The following is a 19,741-nucleotide window of genomic DNA, read 5'->3' as shown; positions in this document are numbered from 1 at the left end:
TGGATCTTCACTAAGCTCAGAGTTTGCTGAGAGTCACCAGAGACCATAAGGACACAGACATAACCTGAGACAGTCACTTCCCTGACGGAAACCTGCCCTTCCTCTCAGACATGCTATCAGCTCTGCCTGTGTGCACCTATGGATTTGTCCATGTAAAATGGAGAGTCTGACAGTATTTAATTTCAAGTCTGAGCCTTCACATCTGTGAAGATTTTTCCGTTAGCACCCTGAATTGGATTGAATTTTCCCTACCACTCCTTGTTTGGAAAATGGATAGTCAACAAGGAAAAACAAAACAAAATCTATTCTGGAACAAATGTAACTTCTTTTCCTTTCACAGACAACCATTGCAGTGCTGCCATGGTATTGTTACTCTGCTGCCTGGGGACAAAAGCCTTTCTTTCTAGTCTTCTATTTCTGTTTACGACATTTTATTGCCTTTGCCTGCTTTTGTATTTACACAGCCCAGGAACATGGCATTTTTCTGTTGCCATATTCTATTTTTCAAGCTTTTAGAAATATTCAGGTAAGTCCTGGCTAGCAAATGACAATGAATTACAGTATCTGTTTCAAAAAGGTGTTGTAAGCCTCTCTCATGTTTCCAAGATGTTGTTCAATGAATTCTACATAACATTTATGTAGAGGGGAAAAAACAAAAGTTCCACAAGTGAGTCAGTGTCAATAGCAAACCCTTAATTTGGCAAGTATCTGAAACTTGAGGGATTGTGACCTTTTAAATCCAAATATTCACATTACAGTATATGCAATGTAAAAGAGGTTCTTGTGCTTAATTTCCAGGCTTGCAGTGACTACCCTGGCTTGGATATTCAAGAATTGGCAATATAAGACACACTGGGAAACAGTATAGAAATGTACTCTGTAGATTAGACCTAGGAAGAGAAACCTGGGGGGTTTTGTTAGTTTGTCGTTTGCTTTTGTTTGTTTTTTTTTTATTCACTCTTCTTTGTATGTTTGTAGTGGCAGATATTTCAAATTCATTTTTAATAGCTGGACCTATGAGGCTGACACTGCACATCAAATGCAAGTCTTCATTCTGATAACAAAAATTAAACATCACCGCATGGACAAAACATTGGTGTGTGTCTGAAAGCAGCTGCTCATGGCCTACCTACTGCTGCTGGCCTGGTAATCTTTGGTGATGCTCGCTTTGGGGAGGATTCAGGATGTGGAGCGACTGGCTGTACTGGCCGGGTCTGTTTGGCTGCCAGCTTCTTCAAACTTACTTGCCTCTTGTCAAACATTTCTTGTACATCTTCAAGTTTTTGTACAATTCTTTGGGCGTTGGCCTTGACAAAGAAAAGGCAGACAACAAACATTTGTCAGTGCTGGACTAAGTTAAGAAAGTACTTGTGTTATCAGACAGACTAGAGCTGAAGATGACTCTGTGCTGTAGTTTAATGCAGCCCAGGCCATGCACTCCACAGACATCACAGTTTCACTGACCAAGACATGGTGACTCATGCAGTATTTCGAGCACATGTGTGTTTCATGACTACTCATATGAGCAAAACTCATTGCCCCAGGTACTCACCTCTGTGCCCTCTTGGAATAGGGAAAGAGGCATATTTTAGCAGACTCAAATGTATAGCCCAGTACACTCTCAGGTACAAAGCAATTGGTAATTGTTAAATTCTAAGTGAGCGCATGCACATCTGAGGGGTTTTACCTTTATTTCAGGGGTGAGGATCATGTCAAACTGATTGTAGAACTCCTTTGGGTTAGAGAGCTGGTGTTCCTTGGCTGTTACCAGGAACTTCTCAATTTCAACGAGTGCAGTTTCAGCTCCCTCTTGTGACTGGCACTTGTCCACAGCTTGGGAAGCTAAGAGGTAGATTCCAGCTTCACACCATTGGCTTGCCTTTAAAGAAAAATGGGGGAAGAAGGACTCATCATCACTGACAGTCCATATCGTCAAATGCTGCTTCTACTCTGTGAAATACAGATTTGCCCTAATATGTCACTAAAAAGGATCAATGTTACTTCACAGTGTGCAGGAATTCCTGCCCAAGTCATCCCACCAGGATATGGAGAACTGGACTTGATAAACTGAACTTGCTGTTCAGTTCAGCTCTCATGGGCTAGATGGTCCAGTGACATGTAAAATTCTGAGCAAAGAGAAGTGTTACTGTAAATAGAATCTGTCAGCTGTACAACCTCATTTGAGTGTTCAGTCACATAATTAACCCAAAAACTGAAACCATATCAAAACTCCCCAAAACTTCTTAAGGCCATGAAACTCAGTTAGAAATACTCCAACGCAGGTTTACATTGCTGGAATAGCAAACAAATGTTCTCAAAGCATTCAGCTTGCTATTCTAGCCAGATCACAGAAACTGAAAACAAACAAGCAGTAAATTTTTCATTTTTAAGCACTAGAATACATTTGGTTCTCATTTCAAATTTAGGTCTAGCTCAATTTTCCTTAGTTTATTTCCTATTTTTCATCATTTCAAGACCATACCTGTGGGAATCTACTGCTCCAATGTTTCTAGTTACATTTACTGAACGAAATAGAGAAAAAACAAACACAATTTTTATCTTCATTGTAATTACCTGAGCTTATAAAAACATTCATTTTCAGTAGAACCCTGGCAGGGCTGTTACCTGAGAAGGCTTGCTCACCTTATCTAACTGCTTATGCAGCTCAAGAGACTTTCCCAAAATATCATACTTTTTCTTGGTCTCATTGGTAAAGTCATCACAAATCCGCCTGAGTTCAACACACTTTGGTCTAATGGAGTCAACTGCATAATGGTTGTTTTGGATGAGCTGTTCTCCATGAAGGGCTAGAGACTGGGCCTTCTCCAAAGGTTCCTGTGGAATTAATGAGAAAAATCCAAAGTTAGATCTTAGAATGACATTTACAATAATGACAATCCATCTCTGTGATCCCTGCTGCAGCCTGAGGGTAAAGGTTTGGGATATAAATGTAGCTGATAGGTGTTACTTTATATTTACATTGAAGATCAACTTTATTGTCAATGAGTACATTGAAACTTGAGAGGTTCCATCTGAACATCAGGAAGCACTATTTTACTGTAAGGGTGAACAAACACTGGAACAGGTTGCCCAGAGAAGTTGTGGAGTCCAATTCTTCTTTCTCCATACTGGGGACATTCATTACACAAGGTTTTTTCCCTGCTTTTTTCCCCCAGCTTTCCAAGAAACAAACTGGAAGTACTGGGTCTGAACAACCCTGGCTTCTGGAAATGAGGATCTGAGTTTTGCAATTCAAAATAATGACTCACAAGAAGAGAGTAAATGTGATGTAAGGACAGTGACAAAGAAGTGTCTGGAATACCATGTCTACAGAGCTAGAATACTAAATTGAGTGCAAACCTGTCCTTTCTCTTCCAGATGTTTCTGTTCCTTTAGGAGGTGCTCCACTCGAGTCACACTGTCCCCAATGTCAGCAAAGCCTGCTTGTGCTTCCATGAGGTTATCCAATGTCAGTTTTACCTAAAAACCAGCAACAACAAAAGCATAAAACCAAAACAATCAAACCAACACAAAATAAACCCACCCAAAACTCCACCACAAGATACTCATAAAATTACAACAAACATTCATCTACATCTTTGAGAAGAGTCTGTGTCTCAAGTTTAGTCTTTCAGCTTGTTCCCAACATGGAGAAGCCAAGGAATAGAACAACAATCAACTATTTTTCAAAGAGTTGTCCTGCTTCTCACTGTTTAGGCCCACACAGTTTTGAAGACCTGTAACTCCAGAGTCCGTATTACTGCAGAATCTGCATTACTCCAGTCTCTGGGCTGACAGTTGGGCTTCCTAAACTGTATTCCCTTGACTCTGGTGGGATTGGCAAATTAACATCACAGAACAAATTATATTTGGTAACTTCCCATGTAAATGCAAAATGGTTTATCAAGAAGTTGGTGTTTCACATTTTGGCCTCACAGTCTGGCACTTCCCTCACTGGGCCTTATTCAAATGTTGTCAGACATCTAAGAGCTGCCAAGAATTTAATTTTTGAAAATTCCTTCTTATTTCATAATGAAGGGCTTCTCTCCCAACCTTCTTTTTGAATTGCCAGTAAACTCTAGGTATGGGTAAAATCTGACCTTATTTACCAGAGAAGACGAGACAGCATGAACAAATGAAATACCTCTCTAAAATCATGTTCAAAGTGTCGAAGCTGCAGGCACTGTTCTAGTTTTAGATGATGCTTGGTCCAAAATTGATCAAAAGCTTTTTCTGTTTCATCCAACTGAGCCAACAACCTGTTAAGAAATTATAATGAATAGAATGTACTTATTTCCTATAGTTCATTTCTTTTAAGTTACAGTAACTGATGGCAGAAAGCAGAGCAGGGAGATGGTGAGGAGCCTACATTCATGTGAGAGGGCTCTGTGTCAACTCTCCCTTAAGCAAAAGAGAATGAAATTTGCAGTGGGATAGGCAGGAGTATGATGGATGAGTGACAACTACATGGATCCACTGGGGCAGTTGCAGTCCTGCCTCCTGACCTGCAACAGGGACTCAGAGCTGTTCCATGCTCTGGCAGCCAAGGGCAACTGTAATCCCAAACTTCCACCCAGTGTTTCAAAGATAATTCACTCCCAACTGATGCAGACTGAATGTGATGCAATTATTATTTTATGGAATGTTTAAAGCAGAACTCTACAACTTGTTCATTTTTTTCACCCATCAGAAACAGGCAAGGACTGAATCATTTTTCCCAGTCCATTAAAAACAATACATGAGAAGCTCATAATGACTCCCATGGACATTGTTTTCCTTTGTGTAAATGACGAAACATTTACTTGCAAAGAAATTAATATCAAGGTGTCATATATCTTAAGTAAAATGTCTAAAATCAGACTAGTGAGTCATCTTCACAGTTCCTCAATGATCCAGTAATTACAAAGTAGAACAGTTTAAACAAGAAGAAAAAATGAAAAGAAAGTTTTCCGTGAATACCCTGAATACCCAATAAATGGGCACTCTTTGGGCAGGTAGGGATTGGTGAGTGCTGAAATCATCGAGTTATTAGGGCAAAGACAATAGCTCCCTCCTATTTCTCTCAAAAACAAAGTTCTGTTTTCAATCTATCCCTGGAAAATGTGGTTTTAATCAAAGCTAGTTGTTGAATTCAAGATGAATTCGCAAATTCCTTTGGGGTGACTGTTAAAAGGATTTTAAAGTATTCAGTGAAAAATATCAGCTCAGCTTTACTTTTAGCAGCTTTGTTCCCACTGAATGCAGACATGCTGAAACACTAGCATGGCATTTCTCTTTCCACTGCATCACATGGCACAGCAGAAACTTCTACATGTGACTAAAAGCTTTATGGTAGTAACAAGCACTGTAGGAAGGAAAAGGGGGTTGTCACTCTCTCTCTCTGCAGCTGTGATGGGGTATCACTTCATCTCTTTCTCCCCCAGTGGTTCCACAGACACACACAAGCACACACCCTCTCATCTCACGGAGATTCAGGTGCCCTTCAAATCAGGCACAGAAGTTTGCAAGACTCATACATTACAGGGAAAGTAAGGCCCATGCTAAATCTTCAGCCAGGTAGTTAGTGGTCTGACCAAAAATTACCACAAAATTCAGGACTTGTTTGAACTTGCCTTGGCAGTGCAATCAAGTAACTTCCTCAAAGCCATTCCATTCCCTTCTCTGAGTTTCCTGTCCAATAAATCCCAAGTGGTTGAACCAGAGGCAATTTATAACTCGCATATTTAAATTATTTAAATTACATTTGCATTTCTTAGGAATAAATTAGCAACTTGCACAAGGTAATCTAGCTTCACTGACCTTTCTACTGTGGCCACATTTTCCAGCTCATCTGGACTGAGTTTGCTGTTGGCACTTCGGGTGACTGGCTCCCGAATGCATGTCAGCAGGGTGGCCCCCTGCTTCACTGCCAGCTTCAGCTCATCCTGAGGGGAAAAAAACAAGCCAGAAAACAAATTGTATGTACTTCTAACAACACTCACATCTCTTAGATGGACAACACAGTGATGCTATGGGAGGATTCTTTCATAGGTACTAAATATTTTGAATAAAATATAAATGCTTACCAAAGGTGATACACTTTTCTAGAAAATGCAGAGACTAATACTGTTCACTTTGAATAGTAGATCTATTTTTGAGAAAAGAAACAGTACAATTTCTGAGCAGACTGCATTTCTGACCAGGCAGAAATTTTTTGCAGAATAAATTATTCTACCACAGATTGAATGTGTGCTGCAGATCATTCAGTGAGCTGAGAGCCTGCACTGACACGTTGCACTTCTTAATGGAATTTCCTTAAACAACATTGTGACATGCTGAGCCATAGTACAACAGGGATAAGGAGTCATCCATAGAAGAAGAGTCTTCCCAGCATGAAAGATAAGTAATGAAAAGGACAATGAGGCTGAAACATTGTCATGTCAGCTGATGAATCCCCACATCACTGCACATTCTTCCATAAAATTTGTTGTTGTGCTAATATAGCTTAAGTAGGTTTTTTTTTCTCTTGTGTTTAACCTAAGGTATTTGTTGACAGCAGTAATATTTTCTTCTGATTCTTATTCTGCAAAGTTAACTTGCCCCTAAGTTTATGTTTTTTTAAAATAAAACAACTGTCATTACCTAGTGAGATCATTCTATCTTTTCTTGATTATCCTCACAGTTGTCTCTATCTGCTCCAGTTCATAATTTCTGATGAATTCTTCATCAGGAGCCCATGCTATTCCAGATGTGATTCCATCACACCCCCCCTCCATACATTAGAATTGACATTTCCCTGTTCTATCACTCTTGAAGCTGTATAACGTCCTTTTCCACAGCTGAATCAAATCAACCCCCTGAAGCCAGGTTTCTGTCCTCCTCAGTGGCTTCCAGACAATGGACTCCCAAGTGATGGCAGGATATTTTGTTAAGTCACAAACCATGTACTATTGTGCTGGAGCCACCGTGAGAAGACAACAATCACCTTGAGCTTGCTGTGGTGGTCGGTGTGTGCGGAGAGCAGCTCCTCTGTGCACTGCACATCGTTGGGAAGTTCAGTCTCTGCTAAGTCTGTTCCAAAGGTCTGTAGCATCTGTGCTGTTGTTTTTACTGTCATTGCAAAGTTTTCAATAGCCTGGAAAAGCAAGAGCATAAAGTCACAAACTTTAACAACTCTTTAACAACATTCAGTCCTTCAGGCAAACTGTGCTGCAAGTATTACGTGCCTGTAAAGCCGGTCATGTTGCCTTTTTTGGGGTGGATATTCTAAAAGTCACAAATTGAATCCTGTGTCACAAAGTATTGTCATCTCCATGAGCCAACTGGGAACTCCCAGAACTTAAAGGACATAATGAAACCACAGAGGACATCAGCTTCAAAGCCAGGCCTGGGACTTCAGATCCTCTGCCCATGCTTGCTGGGAAACTCTACTGTGTTTAAAATTTTAACGAAGGCTTTATTTAAGTTGAGGACACTCCTAAAGTATATAGGGCAAAGTCTTTTTATGTTTATATTTATACAGCCAGTGTTCACTCAGCAGTAATCTGCCTTCCCCCTCACTTTTGAAAATGTGCATCTCCATCCTGCCTATCTATACTAGATGCATTCTAGTCACTCCCTCCCATCTGTTCATGTTAGTGCACAACTACAAGAACAAGTTACAGCAAACACAGTTAAAATGCATAGATTCACTGGAGCACTGTTTTATCACTTGGGTGCACCAACACAAAACTTGTCAGAAATCTGTGGTTTTACCGAAAAAAGGGCAAAAGAGGAAGGTTTAAAAACAATGCTGCCTTCTGACAATATATTGTTCAGATCTGTGAGATGTGATTAAAACCTTTATATCTTGAAGCAAGTAACTGCATGGGTTGTTTTTTCATGATCATCCCCCAAATTCTGGGGGGAGAGGGGGTATGTATTGTTCTGTGTATCTCTTTATTCTTTGCACCTTTTGATCTAACCCATTCAATGGTTTAAGTCAGTCAGCAGCACCAGGGATGCTCTTACATCCAGTCAAACTCTATGTAGTTGTTGCACGTTGCATTCCCTCCTCCAGCAATGATGGGAATTCCTTGTCTGCAACCACAACAGTAAAATTTTGCTGTGTGCTCTGTCAAAAACTGGAAAACTCCGAAAAGCAAACTGGAGGTAGATCATCATTCAAAAGGTACAGTCCATATCCCTGATCTGAAACATGCCCCAGCTGAAGCAATGCCTGCACAGTCCATAGCCTCCTTCCCTTCTCCCCCATAAATTCATGCCTGCTTTCAACACAAGCAGCACAGACCCACACATGCTCTGGGTGAGTGCCCAGCAGCTGTAGCCTGCTGTTCTCAGCACTGGAACTACTGCATTAGAGTTGGCTGAAATGTCACACTTCTGACTGCCACACAAGCACAGCCATCCACAACCAATTTCCTGAAAGCCCAGAAATGTATTCTGTGGGCAAAAAAGCTCACAGGCCCCTGCCAGCCAAGATAAGAAAGCAGGAACAGTGAACGATGCAGGGAGATCACTGAGTCACTGCCACTTAGCCACGGTTTAAAGCTGTTTCAGAAGAAAAGCACTGGCAGGACGAGATATGAGAACACTGAGAAAAGCAGCGAAGGACATGAAGGCCATACCTCAGCAAGACTCAAGGTCAGGTTGTTTCAAGGTGCCATGGAGGCTGACACTTCCCTGATGACAAGCCTCTTATCCAGATATTCCTTGATTCACTGCACCACTCACCAGGAGCTTATCAGAGTTTCACTTAATAACATGCTTGCCCCCACCCTCTCCTGTGCATATGTCTAATAAATTGTTTCATGTACCTAAGTTATATCTGTGGTTTGCTGGGGTTTTTTCCAAGTCTCTGTGCTTGGTAAAAGTTTTTCAAACAAATTTAACCCAAACATCTGTGGATTACATAGCCCCACTCCCCTCAAATCTTGGTTCATTTTTATTTGCATATTTTAACAAACTATATATTATTGCTTTATGTAAACTCCTGTCATTAATAAATCATACAGCCTTTCTTGTGCCTCTTTTTACTCCCCCTCCTCGTATTTTCAAGCCTTTAGCTGTTTGAAAGCTCATACAGATGATTCATTTCTTCACACTCTCCCCCTCCTGCAGGGACAGTTTCATATTTTTGACACTTTTAACTTGTAAGCCTGCTCACCTATCTCAATCCTAACCTCACTGTAGTCAACACAGCTATAAATGTAGAAAATCAGTGCCAGAGGGAATTCAAATTCTGTGTTTCCATATTTAGAAGCCTGAAATATTCAGAAATATTCAGTGGTTTTCAAGGAGAGTAAAATTTAATTTTATAAGGACAGAAAAGCACAAAAAATTATATCAAGAAAGTGACAAAAGTGACTTGACCCAAAGTTACCTCAGAAAAGCTCTTTTTATGAGTGTTAGATGTAACCTGTCCATCAGCAACAATAGACTAAAACCCAGGGCTGCTCAGAACTTTGCAAAATATTGGGGCTCACATTAGATGTGAGCTCCAACATACCAGTCTTGCAAGTAGACACACAAAGACAGATGCAAACACTGCATTGAGCCTCTGTGAAATTAATTTTCCAGGATCACGACCCAGCTTAGTCCATTTTTGTTTAGGAAGGATGAGATAATATTTCAGCTGCTAATGTGGCCAGAGTTTGGAGTCTGTTTTTATGTCACCTTTTCTGGGCACTAAAATGAATTGTTTACATTGTTTTGAAGCACACACTGAAATGCATTAACCAGACCAAAAAGGGAACAAACAATCAAACCTGTACAAGTTTCCTCAATAGAATAAAAACTCTTTCTGTCTTCCTACTTAAAACTGTTCTTCAGTTACCCAAAATATGACCCAGCTGGACTGCATTCTTACATAGCACAGAAATGATAATGAGGTAAAATAAAATCTAATGTTTCTATTCTCTTAAAAGCAGGGACAAAATTAATCATTAAAGTAAGAATTTTGAGCTCTGCTTCAGTAAAGTGCTAAAGCCCATGTTCAACTCCAGCCATGAGCTGAAGGCCTATGAATCCCATCAATTATTCAAAAGCCAAGAGAATGTGCCAGCGGGCCTTGCTGAGTATGAATACTGTGACAGTGTTCGGCCCTAGGCCAGGAACACAGTGAGATGCAGATTGCAAACTGCTGCTATTGCAAACTTTTGGGAATTTGCCTTTCTCTATCTGAGTCACAGATTTCCTCCTTCCATGAGTCCCTGGTAGAACCAGTAGGCTGAAATGCAGCTGTAGAGTTACTACTTAATGGTTGCTCTGCATTGGTCATCTGGACAGTTCTGGTTAGACGAGTGAAGAACAACATCAACACTCACAGTTCGGTGATGGATCCACTGGCTGTGGCCGTACTCCAGAGTTCCTCCCAGCTCCCGGGTCAGCTGACTTTTGTCAATATAGCCATGCAGATCAGAGACAGAGTTTAACATGATGATCTGAAATGAATCCAAACACACTGGACTGAGAAATAATGAGCCCTTTCAACCACTGTTCCGAGGATCTGGGTTTGCCATAACATGTATGAACGCTGCAGTTCCACCACAGGCTGTCGATTCTCAGTATGTATTTAGTCACGCAATGGCTACAGCTTCCTTTCACTAGATTTTTCCTTTTTAATGTGTTCATGGACATTCTTGAGCTAACCACTCTTTGACATAATCTTGGTCCTTCCTAAGCTGGGTCATTTTGCACATGCTTCAAGAGCACAAGTAGAGTATTGATAATGTTCACACCAACTTCCATCAAAGAATTTATTCTCTAGATAACTATTATTTACATAGAAATGGAGGAATAGGCAAGTCAAAACAGCTTCCTCAAAACCAAGCACTTGATCCAGGCAAGTGCTGAAATGAAACCATTGAGAATAAGATTTCACTTTCAGTTTTATAATCCTTCTTTTGGCACTGTATGTCCACTGAGTTCACTGGCATTATTCAATTTAAAATCATGATGAAAAAGAAAGCAGAGACAAACCTAAATTCATTTTCTTAAAGAGTCTCCTACCACTAGACTTGCTTAATGAAAGCCAAAAAAGATCTGCAGTCAGCTTCAGATAAGCAGCATTACCACTGTAAATTTGCCAACACAAGTGGTTATGCAAATAAAACACATGTATTGTTGTTCTAACAGCTAGAAAATATGCCATGATTTCAGCAACAGAAGAACACAATGTTGAGCACAAATTACTAGGAATTTTAAGCCTTGGACTTTAAATATGTCAAACGTGTCACTGACTCTGCTGTTTAAAGAAAGGCTACCTGGCTCTGCCTGTCAGCAGGCTCCAAGGGAGCGTGGTACATACACTGGCAAACACTCTGGACAATTTAATGAGTGAAGATGAATGGAGACAAGAGGATATATTCTAGGTATATACTAGGTATATTCTAGGCTAATAATGCTCTAGGAAAAGCCTTGAGAACAAGGTCCTTTTCTGCAGAGATGCTCCCCAGACAGTCAGGCTACAGTCTGCATTGGTGTCAACAACACAACACTGTTGTGTTGACAACAATGCACTGTTGTGTTGTTGGGAGGGAAGAACACAGGTTCTTCTTCTTTCTTGGGGAAGAAGTCCTTCCCAGATGCAGGAATTTGCTTTGTCCCTTTTGTACTTCATAATATGCTGGTCAGCCCACTCCTTGAGCTTCTGTTCCAGTGGCTCTCTCTTGGAATGTATCAACTGCTCCTCCCAGTTTAGTGTCACCTGCACATTTGATGACAGTGCAGCCTGTTGCCTCTTCTATGTCATTGATAAAGATATTACACAGGGCAGGTGCCAGCAGGAATCACTGCAATGATCCACTTGTTGCCCACTTCCAGGTAAAGTATGAGCCTCATCATTACCCTCTGAGCCCATCATGAAACTAGTTTTTAAATCCACATCTAGTTGTCCATCCATCCAGACTTTAACCTAACTTGGATACAAGAATGTAGTGGAAGATGCATCTGGCCCCGTGGACCTGTACAGGCTGAATGTTCTCAATTAGGCCCCCATTCAATTCTTTTTCACTTCCAGCACTTCATCTTCTCCTTGAACCCTGTCTCTAAACACAGAAGCCAGGAGACCTTGTTGATGAAGAAAGTACCTCAGCCAAAGCCAGAAGAAAAGCTGTTACCTGAATGTGTTATGAAACACTGCTTGTTAGGATCAAAGCCAGAAAACTCAAAAGGCTGCATCATCTTGAACGGGCCTCAGACTGGAACTTGAAGGCTATGTACTACTTCTGAATTGCAAATCACATTTGAGAAAGTAAGTCTCAACTGCTTTGTAGTTCTTCTCCACCAGAGATGTTGCTGACAAGTTGGAAATCTTTTTAAACTTCACTAAAACTACAGAGGAACATTGTCGTGCACTTCCCTTTTAAGAATTTTGAGTTTGCTTTAATCTGATATTCTCATCGTGAGCCACAAAGCAAACCTATTAATATTGCTGGCTAATATTGCCCAACAGGGCACAGGCTCTTCACTCTGCAGCCATTTCTGCAGGAGAAAGCCTAGGAGCAATCCAGCATCCAGCTAAGAAACCAATCTTCGAGAGCATTAGCATCTCCCATGCTGCTTGCCAGCCTAAAGACAGTCATGGTCAGTAAGCTGAGATTGCAGGGGAGTAGCAGTTTAGGAGGGGAGGATCTGCACAAGCAGGTCAGCACAGAACACAGAGCTGTGGTGAGGCTGCTTCATGATGGGTTAGGACACCTGAAAGAAGTCACAAAGATCAAAGAAATCTCTGCTATGGCAGATTGTTCAGCCTTTTGTGTATGCTGTGAGGATGCTTTAATTAATTTCCTATGATGGGAGGTTCCTTAGGTAAATCTCTCTGTGTTTCTTTTGAATTCCCAGAATTTAATCTCAGATGAACCCTGGTGTGTCTCCTATATTTCTTTATCTTGCTCCTGGATAAGGATATTTAATCAAGTCATTATCCCAATAAAGATTTACCTTATAAGGTTTTATGAAGCACATTTGTATGCCAATGGGATATAAATCTTCCTTATTGTGTCTGGTTTGTTATTTCAGCCTTTATTTCCAGCTCCTGTTTGGTCTTCTGGCTCCTACTCAATCTGGTGTTGATTTAACCCAGCAAATCTATTTTACTGAACATATTTGCAGTCTGAAAGCTCAGATAAACTATTAAAGAAATGTTTATTTGACAAATGCACACGATATTCTTGGAGCTCCTTTTGAATGCTCATGTCTTGGTCCTGACTCACAGTTGTGATAGGAAATACCACCCATCCATGGCCCAGTTATGACATTATTGTTGCCATAGTGCCAAACTCACAACACAACCTGCAAACAATTTAGAAGATGATGGTGATGCTGAAGATAGGCACTGATCCCTAAAAGTTCCCTGCTCTGAAACACAGGTCCACAGGGGCATGCCCAGATGGTATTTTTAGGATGGGGCTGCAAACACAGGTGAAAGGTCCCTGCAGAGAGCATGGCAGACCCCAGGAACTCAGAGCACCTTTAGCACAACCCTGAGCAACTTAGAATAGCATCAGGCATAGGTGGGTAGTCTGTACATAAATCTGACAGGCTGTCTACACATATCTGGGCAGGAGGCAGGCAGATTCAGCAGCAGGTGTGTCATGCTCTTAGTTTTTGTAAGGCTGCTCTCTAAGAGCTCTGTGGACATACCTAGGATGTCTTAAAATTTGAATATCCAAGATAACAGCAAACTAAATGCATATCGTGATTTTCCTGCCTGTAAGAAAGATGAATTACTATTTCATACTTAATGCAGTGCTTGACCTCTGCCTAGAATTAATCTCCCTTTCAACTTGGAAGAGATTCAAGTCATCAAATAAATTGCTAGAAGTGTAGAAGATGCTGAATTGTTGGAAAATGCTAATCCTTGATGAGGTTGCCCTTTCTGGGCTGCAGTTGCTGCTACAATGGTTGCTATAGTAACAGATCATGGCTTATTAAATATAGGAACATCCATTTTTTAAAGTACTATAAGATATTTTGGTTTGGATTCAAAGATACATTTTTTCATCACTTCTGCATTTTACCAAAAAGCCATGCTTGCCAAACTACAGTAAATTTTATGATTTAATGCACAGTAACCAAATGCCTATTCATGGTTCTTTTTCTGTATGCACTGTAATAAATAGGCTGCTGCCTCTCACTTCAGAAGGTGTCTTAAACACCTGAACTTCAAACTTGGCTATTGACAGAGCTAGAATTTGTTGGTGGAGAGCTATGAGTCTTTTGCAAAACAATATAAAACCACAAATAAAGAACCATATGAAATCCCTACAGTAAAGTCATTATGGAACCCAGTATAAGTCTGGTCCAGGATGAAATATCATCAATAATCATAGTTCAAGTCTATTTACAAAACACTTGAAACCACATGCAAACATGCAGCTAGGAACAACTCCTAAAAGAGCTCTCAAAGAATAACCTAAAACTTAAACTCTTTCAGGATTGATAATCTTCTTCAAATCACATTCTCATCAACCTATTGCATATGCCAAGTGAATATAAAAAGAAACAGAAAACAAACTGAATATTGAGGGCATGTGGATCATAAAAGGCATTCAGAATAGGAAATGCTATGGAAGCATTTAACAAAGTCAGTAGTCCCATGGTTAATCCATAAAATAGTGCAGAATTCAACCCTAGCCTTTCGTTGCTCTGTAGTCCTGAATACTTATGTTTGTCATTGGAATGAGATCTACCTCTGCCTACCTCAGAGGAACAGCTCCACTGAGTTAAAATGTCAATACTTAAAAACTGAGTCACATTTTATAGACTGACCTTCCACGTGGGAACATGTCCATTAAATACTGTGAAGCATCCACTGCTAATTAACATTTTGGCATTACCATACAGGTATTACCATACAGATCCAGATGAAAGTCCCCGTTTGCCACTTGCAATCAAATTTCAGTTACTGGGTTATGAGAAATTGCTGACACCCAAGAACTGCAGATATGGAGAGATAGAAAACACATGGGCAAAAATGCATTCTTACCGGTACCTTCATTTTAAAGTCATCTCGGTAGAGTTTAATGCCAATGTCAGCGATCGCCCTTTGGATAAAGCGGGAGGGTCTCAGGACAAACACCAGCTGCAGGTTTCCTGGAAATGCTCCCTGCAAGAAATACAGAACTTTTAGAAGGCACAACTCTGCCTTGTTAGGGAATTTTCAGCCAAGTGTTTCCTAAACAGGGCAAAGCAGGTAGAACTTGCTGAATCTTGCTCGGTCCAGCTGCTCAATATATCAGCTGGTCCATTCTGCATGTGCCCATTGTCCCTGTCTCCAAAGCCAGCAGGAAGAGAGGCCCATGGACTTTACTGCCCAGCCACACATTGTTTTCTGATGTGGATTTATCACAGAGCTGCGAAGTTCCTTTCTCCCCCAGATTCGAACCCCACCAAGCCCCTTTGCACCACCACACCACAGGTTTTCCCATTTTTTAGGCTGCAGCCACTAGAGGGCAAAGCTGTCTGCCCCATCTGACGTGGTGGCACAGATGGATCCCCCAAGTTGACCTACCTTCTCGTTCTGCAAGGGGTTTTGAATACTGTTAACCTCAAATATTTTTACACAGAGAGTCACTCAACACATTCATAAGACATGGCCCTGCCTGCAACACCCAGCCTACATTTCTTCACACACTCCTCTGAGCTCACCAAGCATAAAAAAAGAACAATTACTCAAAGAGAGCAACTAGAAAAACCAGAGAATAAAAACCAGTTCTGTCTAAATAGCTCGAAAGAACTTAAATTTGCCTTTGTCATCCCTTCATCCTGCACCTCTGTGTGCAATGCTTGCTCCTCACACAGCACACGTTCCTGGTAATAGATGTATAAATGCAGCTGCTTTTCTTAGCACTGAAAAGCAGTGCCCAGCTCTGACTTTTGCAAATGTAATATAATAAGCTATTAAGAGTTTCTGACAGAGATCATTTACTACCATGCAAACAAGTCCCTTGGGATCTGTTTCTTTCATAAGCAGGCCACATCAATGCCTCCTCAGGGCACAGAAGGGTACTTCTTATATTCTTCTAGGAACCAATTTAAAATTACTAGAATTTAGATTGCAGTCAACCCAGAAAATAAGGAATTTGTTCTAATTCAGCAGTAAACAAGGCTGTGTAATTTGTTCCTGCAGCTTCCTCTCTCTCTTATTTAACACTCATGAGCTTCAGGGCTGGGGAGTGTCTGCATCCACAGCCAGAAAACAGGAGCTTAAAATGAGCGCAGGAGACTACATCATATGCTGAAGGTTCAGCAGATGATTTTAATTTCCAGAGGATAAATAACAAAAGCAAGCACTTACTGCTATCCGTGTCAGGGATGCCTTGACTGCGCTCCATTTGTCCCGTCGTCTGTCTATGATGATGATGAATCCGATGCTGGCAGCCTCCAGACTGCAAAACGGATGAGATAGGTATGCAGGGTTACAGAGAGATACTCCCATTCCAAGGAAGAGTTACTGCAGCAAAACACAGCCTCCTTCAGATCACCCTCTGAGCACATTATGAAAACAACGTACAGTGGAAAGAATGAATATTTGGCTGAAATTCACACAAAAAGGAAAGCCAGCAAATTTTCTTTTTCCAGTTTAAGGCTAGCAGCTTACACAAAACATGAATATTTTATCTGCTAAATCTCTCAGCTGCTGTGCTACTCCACTGGCAGTCTAGGTGACATGAATCGCTCAGGATCACAAATTGCACCATGCTGTATTGAAGACAAAACCCTCAGATCCTGTTTTGTCTGCCAAATAATTCAAGCCATTAGACATCCCACTTCAGTCTTCATTCTCCAGGTGTGCTGACATCTGACAGGGGCACTGAGCTCCTGGGGGTCAATATCCCCTGGCTGTTGCCACCTTGCTGTGTACAAAAGCCCCAGGAATCCTGGTAGGCAAAGCAGAAATGGAAGAATTCTATCTTGCCAATCACAAACTCGTTCTAGGGTTGCAAGTCATTCAAAACTATCCTTTTAACATATTGTCTAGGATAACAGTTCCTGCTCCTTCTCAGTGCTTTTCAAGGAGGATCTGAGAGGCACTGATTTGGTGCCCAATCTCACCTACACAGACCTCAGAAATACCTCATCCTCTCTTTCCCTCTCAAAAATCCCACTTTGGGGTCCAAGGTTTCAGTGTGACCGCTCTACTCTCTGCCTTCCAAGAGCATTCAGTATTGGAGAGAAGTCCTCAGAAGTACACACTGAGAAAAGTGTCCAGCAACTTCATTGGAGGGGGATGGTTCAGTCACCTCAGAACAAACCAGAGGCAAGTGGGAAGACTATAAATGTTGTAGTCAAGGATATACTGCAATTAAACATCTAACCACAGACAAAAATTAAAAAAAAAAAAAAAATATTAAAACACTTCCTTGATCCCTTTTCCATTGTCCATACAAGGAGCAACCCAGGATTTTTCATGGGTTCATTTTGTGCAAACTTGTGTCAATAATCCACTAAGACCACCAACGTTAGCAACTCTGAGCTCCTGCTGCAACTCCGCTGGATCAAGAACAGCAACCTGAAAGCCAAAGTCTCTGGCAAATCTGGGATGCCATGTGAGTCTTCCCAATAGTTCTTACTGGTAACAGGAAAACACACCAAATTTCCCACTTTAGCATTTTTACAGCATCCTCTGGGGATTACAAAATTCAATGGTAGTTCATGACCTTTCCTCTTTAGTCATGCAACATGCAGTTCTCTTTGCAGAGGACAGAAAATGTGGTTTGCAGCAATGCCCCTCAAGTACAGGGAAGAGACTTCACCTGTTTCTCCTCCTATATATACACAACTGTGTGCATATCCTTCAGTAGCTTGACAAATATTTCAAGGAAAAAAATCACCTGCCTGGTATGTATGTGTCAGGAAGAAAAGGTTCAGATGAAGACAACAAAGATTTTGTGTGTGTTGCAGATTGTTACTGAAAGGGTAAGAACTAAACACAAAATTCTCAGCCTGGGGTCTTCCTAACCAACCCAAAAATCTGCATTGGATTTATCAAACTGCTTCTGCTGATTGGAACCAAAATTTGCTTTGGAAGTCTGGTAGGCAGGAAGGGCATGGGAAAATCAGTCTCAGCCCCAGACCCCCAGACAGCACCTCTGTGGAAGGGGTGCCTGTCCTGCCTGATGGAGTCACACAGATCAGGTCACCCTTTTCACTCTGCCTTGACAACTGAGGTGTCAGCATTATAGGTGGGGTGCCAGGAATTCTGGTTACATCTCAAACAGAGGAGGTTGGGGTAAACTTGCTGATATTTTGGGAAATCTAAACAAGCACAAAGCCACACATCATTTTCCTCATTTGCTTGTGTAATACATGTTCAAATGATGTTCAGGATAGTATCAACTGCTGTCACTGAGATAAGCTGATGGTATTTGTATGCTTGGTTTTTTAATTTATTCTGGTTTTTTGGGAGGGGTTGTTGTTTTATTTTGTTTGGTTGGTTGGTTTTGTGGTCCTGTTTTGTGAGTTTGGGGGGGGGTGGTTTGGGTTTTTTTTTGGTCTTTTTGTCTTTTTTTTTTAACAAGATAGGACTGATTTAGGTCCTAAATTTAGCCAGGGAAACAGAGAGAGCATCAGCAAGTGATCCTATTTCAGTCAGCATGCTGAAAGGCCATACCAAGGTCTGAATGTCATTTGGCACTGAGGAATGGATGCAGGCAAACACGGGAAGAGGCCTAGCCAAGATGGAAGCATCAGCACAAGAGATGAACAGCTGAGAAACCCCCCTTGTGTGTGTACCCAGAGGAAGGGCGTTTGTTTAAAAACAATCACAGACACTCAAATTCTATCACTGTTTTCTCAGTGTCATTACTGTAGTATCTCTTCTGCAAATGCATTGGGGTTTCTCCAGTACTCTGAAAAGAAGGATTTGAAGACAATCCTGAACTGCAGACAAACATCAAGCTTACCTCCAAAATAAATTCTGGCACATTTGCCCAGATCTACAGATGTCTGGCAGAGAGGTTCCCTTTCCACAAATGAAATATGTGCAGTCAGCAGAGCTGTACTATCTTCAGCTCTGTATTAGGGTTAGCCCTTGAACACTGACTTGAGGAAGCCAGGAGATGTTGAATTTCCTGACCTCTTTTGGGAGGAGAGAAGGGCACCTGTTCCTCAATGGAGTTGATCCATGTTAAGTTGGTATCTTCTGTCATATTAGCGCATAAGATTAATCATTCCAGAGGGACTTAGTTACTAATGCTGAATGATGTTATCTGCAACCACAGAGCTCAACTCCACAGCTAGCATGAGCCTTTTTCTACAGGATATGCAGAATCAGACACTGATATTCTCTGTACATTTGCCTGGAAAATGGTATGCTGATTTCTCTGGTTTGCTAAGCTCTGAAGATGGAAGTACTTTCTATGATAAGCAGGATGAACTGCTTTTCAAACTACTTCATCTTACCTGATTCATGGCCATACCCTTTGTAACTCCAGAAGAGTTAGAGACTATTCTCTATTCTTAGTCACTTCATTTGATACCTTCTCATCTTTCTTGAAAATTGAAGTGAAAGGTGAACTACTGGCAGTGTAACAACACACATGGGAATGCTGTTACAATACACACAGCAGTACACAGTGCAGCAGTGCTGATGAAAGTAACAATGCAGTCCCTTTACTGCTTGCTGAGATGTGTGGCAGAGACACTCTGTGTGCATGGACCTGCCAGCTGCAGATTAACAAGGCTCTACTGCACCCAAACAGGTCCACTACTTATGACATATTAAGATAGTGCTTCATATAATTATGTCATAAATCAC

General features: G+C 41.1%; 1 protein-coding gene across 14 annotated transcripts in view; it reads right to left on the bottom strand.

The window, feature by feature from the left end:
- MCF2L2 (MCF.2 cell line derived transforming sequence-like 2) overlaps window positions 1-19,741 on the bottom strand; it is a 161,652-nt gene that overhangs the window by 92,532 nt on the left and 49,379 nt on the right. For 13 of the 14 annotated variants that reach the window (XM_050308639.1, XM_050308638.1, XM_050308649.1 and 10 more), the window contains 10 exons: window positions 16,280-16,370; window positions 14,969-15,088; window positions 10,305-10,421; window positions 6,965-7,114; window positions 5,800-5,924; window positions 4,145-4,259; window positions 3,361-3,480; window positions 2,644-2,835; window positions 1,688-1,879; window positions 1,130-1,307 (listed from right to left, as the gene is read on the bottom strand). In XM_050308639.1, coding sequence (XP_050164596.1) covers window positions 1,130-1,307; window positions 1,688-1,879; window positions 2,644-2,835; window positions 3,361-3,480; window positions 4,145-4,259; window positions 5,800-5,924; window positions 6,965-7,114; window positions 10,305-10,421; window positions 14,969-15,088; window positions 16,280-16,370 — 1,400 coding nt within the window. The remainder of the gene's footprint in view (window positions 1-1,129; window positions 1,308-1,687; window positions 1,880-2,643; window positions 2,836-3,360; window positions 3,481-4,144; window positions 4,260-5,799; window positions 5,925-6,964; window positions 7,115-10,304; window positions 10,422-14,968; window positions 15,089-16,279; window positions 16,371-19,741) is intronic. The other variant, XM_050308637.1, reaches the window with a different exon arrangement.

The sequence above is a fragment of the Myiozetetes cayanensis genome, unplaced genomic scaffold, assembly GCF_022539395.1.
Source record: "Myiozetetes cayanensis isolate MyiCay16 unplaced genomic scaffold, myiCay2020 scf13, whole genome shotgun sequence".
In the NCBI taxonomy this organism is placed as follows: domain Eukaryota; kingdom Metazoa; phylum Chordata; class Aves; order Passeriformes; family Tyrannidae; genus Myiozetetes; species Myiozetetes cayanensis.
The sequence above is the reverse complement of the archived record's forward strand: the minus strand, read 5'-3'. Positions and strand labels throughout refer to the sequence as shown.